This window comes from Hermetia illucens, chromosome 3 (genome assembly GCF_905115235.1).
Source record: "Hermetia illucens chromosome 3, iHerIll2.2.curated.20191125, whole genome shotgun sequence".
NCBI classification, from domain to species: domain Eukaryota; kingdom Metazoa; phylum Arthropoda; class Insecta; order Diptera; family Stratiomyidae; genus Hermetia; species Hermetia illucens.
The window spans coordinates 178,693,272-178,697,396 of NC_051851.1; the positions used below are offsets into that span (position 1 = coordinate 178,693,272).

A 4,125-nucleotide genomic window follows, 5' to 3' on the forward strand; every position below is an offset into this window, starting at 1 on the left:
TACTTGTTTGCAGGGAATCTACCCTTCAATTTTTTTTGCAAATGACTTCAAAGCAAATACAGGGGGAAGCTAAGGGGCTGGAAAATTGTTGCACCTACATAGCTCGGTCAATCTTTGTAATTGGTTCCGGTAACTACGAACCCATGTTGCTCACTCATGGAAAACCATTTATTTCAGTATTTACAAGAAATACATCTCAAACTCTCGGAATTCCGTTTTCCAAGTCGTATCTATCCACTGTATCAAGAATACCCGGGCAGATAAATCTGAAACTCCTACACGCGTTCATTCGCTGGACAATCCCGAGTAAACAGCGCTCGAGAATTTATTTCCTAATTACTCAGTCCGGCGATATCTCAGCGAATAAAACCCATTTAGAGCAAAATATCTGGAAAATACACGCACTTGTTCGTAAATCAGACGAAATAAATACTTGGTTATCACTTATAGAAACTAAATTTCAGGCGAGACCTCGAAGAGTTCAGTTCCTTGTGGTGGTATCGCCAAATTTATTGAAATTATTCCTGAGGTCCTCGTCAAAATGGGTTACAGTCAGATATTTTTTGTGAATATTTTAATTATTGTGGCCGCACATGGGTGCGTGGAAAAAATTATACGGTAAGCTGGATAGATGAAAAGTTCCCGACATTTTTACAATAATTGGTTTTCCTGATTCAGGGAGGAGAGAACCAGAATTGTGCCTTTGAACACCAAAGCGGGTCAAACTGAAATGATCAATGAAGTGAGTGTCGACTTTTATGAAGCACGTATGATGTGCCAAAATCCTACGTAGGCTTTAGGAAAGATAGGAAAATCCTCCGTTTCCAAACCCCTGACTCCTCAACTAATAACGCGTTACTTTGCAGACCTACAGCGTAACCACTGAGATATGTTGCGAGGGATATTCAAAAAACAAAGAATCGGAAAAGTGTGATCCAGTTTGCGAAAGCTGTGATAATGGCGTTTGCGAAAATCCTGATATTTGCGTCTGCAATGATGGCTACGAATATAGCGAAGATACGAAACGATGCGAACCGACGTGCGACAACTGCAAAAATGGGATATGTAAAGCTCCAAATGTGTGCACTTGCAACGAAGGATACCAAATGAGCAACGAAACCAACATTTGCCTACCAGTTTGTGAAAATTGTCTCAATGGAAGTTGCATTGCACCCGGAGTATGCCGCTGTCTGGTGGGTTACCAGCTAAATGAAAAAACAAAGCTCTGTGAAATCAACAAGGGCTGCAAGACTTTGAAGGAGGATGGGTCATGTGGCTGCTATGAAGGATACATTTACGACGCAGATAGGAAGAGATGCGAACCATTTTGTGCAATCTGCGAGAATGGAGATTGCACTGATCCCGGAGTTTGCATTTGTTTACCCGGCTATGAAAATAGGAATTCCAGCACAGGAATTTGCGAACCAGTTTGCGAAACTCCTTGCGAAAATGGATCCTGTGTAAGACCTAATACTTGCGAATGCGACGCAGGCTTCCAGAAATCCAGTGATGGTAGCCAATGTGAACCCAAGTGCGAAAAAGGATGCGAAAATGGGTCATGCGTAAGACCCAACATTTGCGAATGCGATAAAGGCTTCCAGATATCCAATGATAGTGGTCGATGTGAACCCAGGTGCGAAAAAGGATGCGAAAATGGATCATGCGTAAGACCCAACATTTGCGAATGCGACGCAGGCTTCCAGATATCCAGTGATAGTGGCCGATGTGAACCCAAGTGCGAGAAAGGATGTGAAAATGGTTTATGTGTTGGGGTGAACGAATGCGAATGTTTAGATGGATTCATCAAAGCCGCCGATTCAATTAACTGCATTCCGGCTTGTACGAATAACACGTGTCAAAACACATCAGTTGCTGGATGTCAGCCATCCAAGGACTGCGATTGTGAGGGACCAAACGGACCTTGCATTTCTCGCAAGTCGTATCATTGGTGAGTATCACTAAATCTTGACCATTCCAAAGGAGCTTGTTGCTGGTCATGGTCATGACTTTTTCATCTAACGACCATTCACCTTCCCTCCCTAAACGCCTACTATTCAAATCCAACCCAATTCACTCATATTTTTTTATTTTTTCAGGATATTCATTACAGTTTTAATACTTATCGGGGTCGTTTTGGTCGTTGCTGCTATCGCTATTGGACTGAAAATGATTCAGACAAAAAATCAAAGTGGATCTTATATGATTCCGGCAAAAAGGACCAGTTCCCGGGGCGACCCATTATCAGAGAGAGAGACTGGTGTAAAAGAATATTCTAGAGAAGCTTTTGTATAGTCGCTATAATTAAGAAATGAGCAATGTACGATATTACGCTGATATATTAAGAATATGAGTAACTTAAATTTAGTAAATTATGTAGATAATATTTATAATGAAGAAAAATTTAAAAGCCAATACGGTTCTAGGTTTTATACTTTGTGAGTTACCTACTCGGAGGAGCTTACAGCCGTTTTACCTCTTTCCAGTTTTATCTTTTATCTTTTGACATCACACCACCGAATTTCCTGTGAATCGTAGATGTCATTGCGCCTCTTTAGGAGGATCCCACAAATTGGCCGTATTATTGGCACCTGCTCCGAAGCCTAATATAAAGACGCGGATTTGTTTGCATTAGTTTTTATACGACCCCGTCCTTGCATCAAGAGCCCTTCCTCATTTCTCTGCAAGATCGTGTAGTGCCCTGCTGTGTCGACTGCATGGACGCCCTAGCACCACGAAGCAGCTTAGTCAATATGATGATCATTGGTTGCCTGCCTTCCATGCGGATGGGTAGAAAGACAGATGAAAGGAAATCTTTGTATAGGCAGAGTTTAAAGAATACAGAATAGAGGCACTGTGAGTCCTAGGGGGTTTTACGTGAGTACCTATCTCGTGGACTTAATCCGACGGTCTTCTTAAGACACGAATTGATTTTGTGACCACAGTCAGAGCTCGGTTGTCACAAGAAACAACGATACCAGTCTATACCGAGTGCATGGCTCAGCATTCATACTGGTGGATGGAGGACCTACCTTAATCTCTACTGAACTAAGGAGTACGGTACCCGTGTTAGAACGCAACACCACGCTGAGACCCGAAGGTCTCTGTTCGCTTGAACGCAACCATAACCCCCCATGAAGCTCCCACTAGGGGGCCAATCGCAAACAACCGAGCTGAACGCACATACGACAGGAATTCTCCTGAAGTATGGGAGTCCAGGGGCTATCCCGGTTCCCATGTTACCAGTATACCCCTGGTAAGGTTTCGTGACTATTGCCACTTCAGATGAGTCCTCGTGCAGACTCGGGTCTGATCGCACTTATTAGGCTTTTGAAGCATTCGCCTACTGCATCACGGCCGGCAAGCCAATGCGATACAGCATTTCCCGTGCCACCAATATGGAGGTTCCCCGCCGCCCCGTCTTCCTCCCCGCCACCTCTGAGCACCAGAATAGCGGTACTACGAACGGAAGCTATAGAGGTTGAAGGGTAATGTGTAGGTAATACAAAGTAACAGACGAGAGAGAATGAACGGCCAGTTCTCTGCGCTGTACAACAGAGATTCGCCAACTGACCCTCCAGGCTGTTAGATGTCTTGGCCGGCCAAGCAACCAAATTATTAGACAGTGAGGTATTCGACTCTCAAAAAACCAGAAACCGGAAATTCATCCGTAGCGCCCATGACGGTGAAACAATAAACAAAACAATTGGTACATTTTAAGTGAAAGTTAAGTGCTGCGACGTTTGGCTTATTGCCGTATACTATACATATGCTCGAAAGGAAGACAGGTCCGACTCAGTAAAGTATGAGTTCTTTAATTGCCTTGAGTTAATATTTGATTCACTACGCTCGAATGACGTGTAGATGCGAAGATCGGAAACTAGTTGGTTCTCCTGGAACTACTGGAGACCATAGTCTTGAAGACTCGACGAATGGTTACATGGAATGCCAATAGAGCACGTCGTTTGCTCAAAATTATTATGTACTGACACCGTACACCTTGGAAACTGGAGCCTTAGGCATGAAGTCAACAGAACTCTATTCCTAAAAGCGTTAAAATAAGCTCGAAGATAACTAGTGACCGACCTGCTTAGTGTAGAAGCTTAGACCGACACTTTCCCTATCTTC

General features: G+C 43.5%; 1 protein-coding gene across 1 annotated transcript; it reads left to right on the forward strand.

Moving 5' to 3' along the window:
- Positions 1-301: 301 nt before the first annotated feature.
- LOC119652596 (cell death abnormality protein 1-like) lies at positions 302-2,406 on the forward strand. The gene is made up of 5 exons (XM_038056823.1): positions 302-407; positions 465-618; positions 679-742; positions 867-1,948; positions 2,097-2,406. Exons 2-5 carry the CDS (start codon positions 542-544, stop codon positions 2,290-2,292), a joined length of 1,419 nt encoding a protein of 472 aa, XP_037912751.1. The 5' UTR covers positions 302-407; positions 465-541; the 3' UTR covers positions 2,293-2,406.
- The last annotated feature ends 1,719 nt before the right edge of the window (positions 2,407-4,125 follow it).

Coding starts and splice junctions, on each gene's coding strand:
- LOC119652596 (XM_038056823.1), top strand. CDS start 542: ATGGGTTACAGTCAGATATTTTTTGTGAATATTTTAATTATTGTGGCC. Junction 619..678: donor TGCGTGGAAAAAATTATACG/GTAAGCTGGATA, acceptor TTCCTGATTCAG/GGAGGAGAGAACCAGAATTG. Junction 1,949..2,096: donor TCTCGCAAGTCGTATCATTG/GTGAGTATCACT, acceptor TTATTTTTTCAG/GATATTCATTACAGTTTTAA.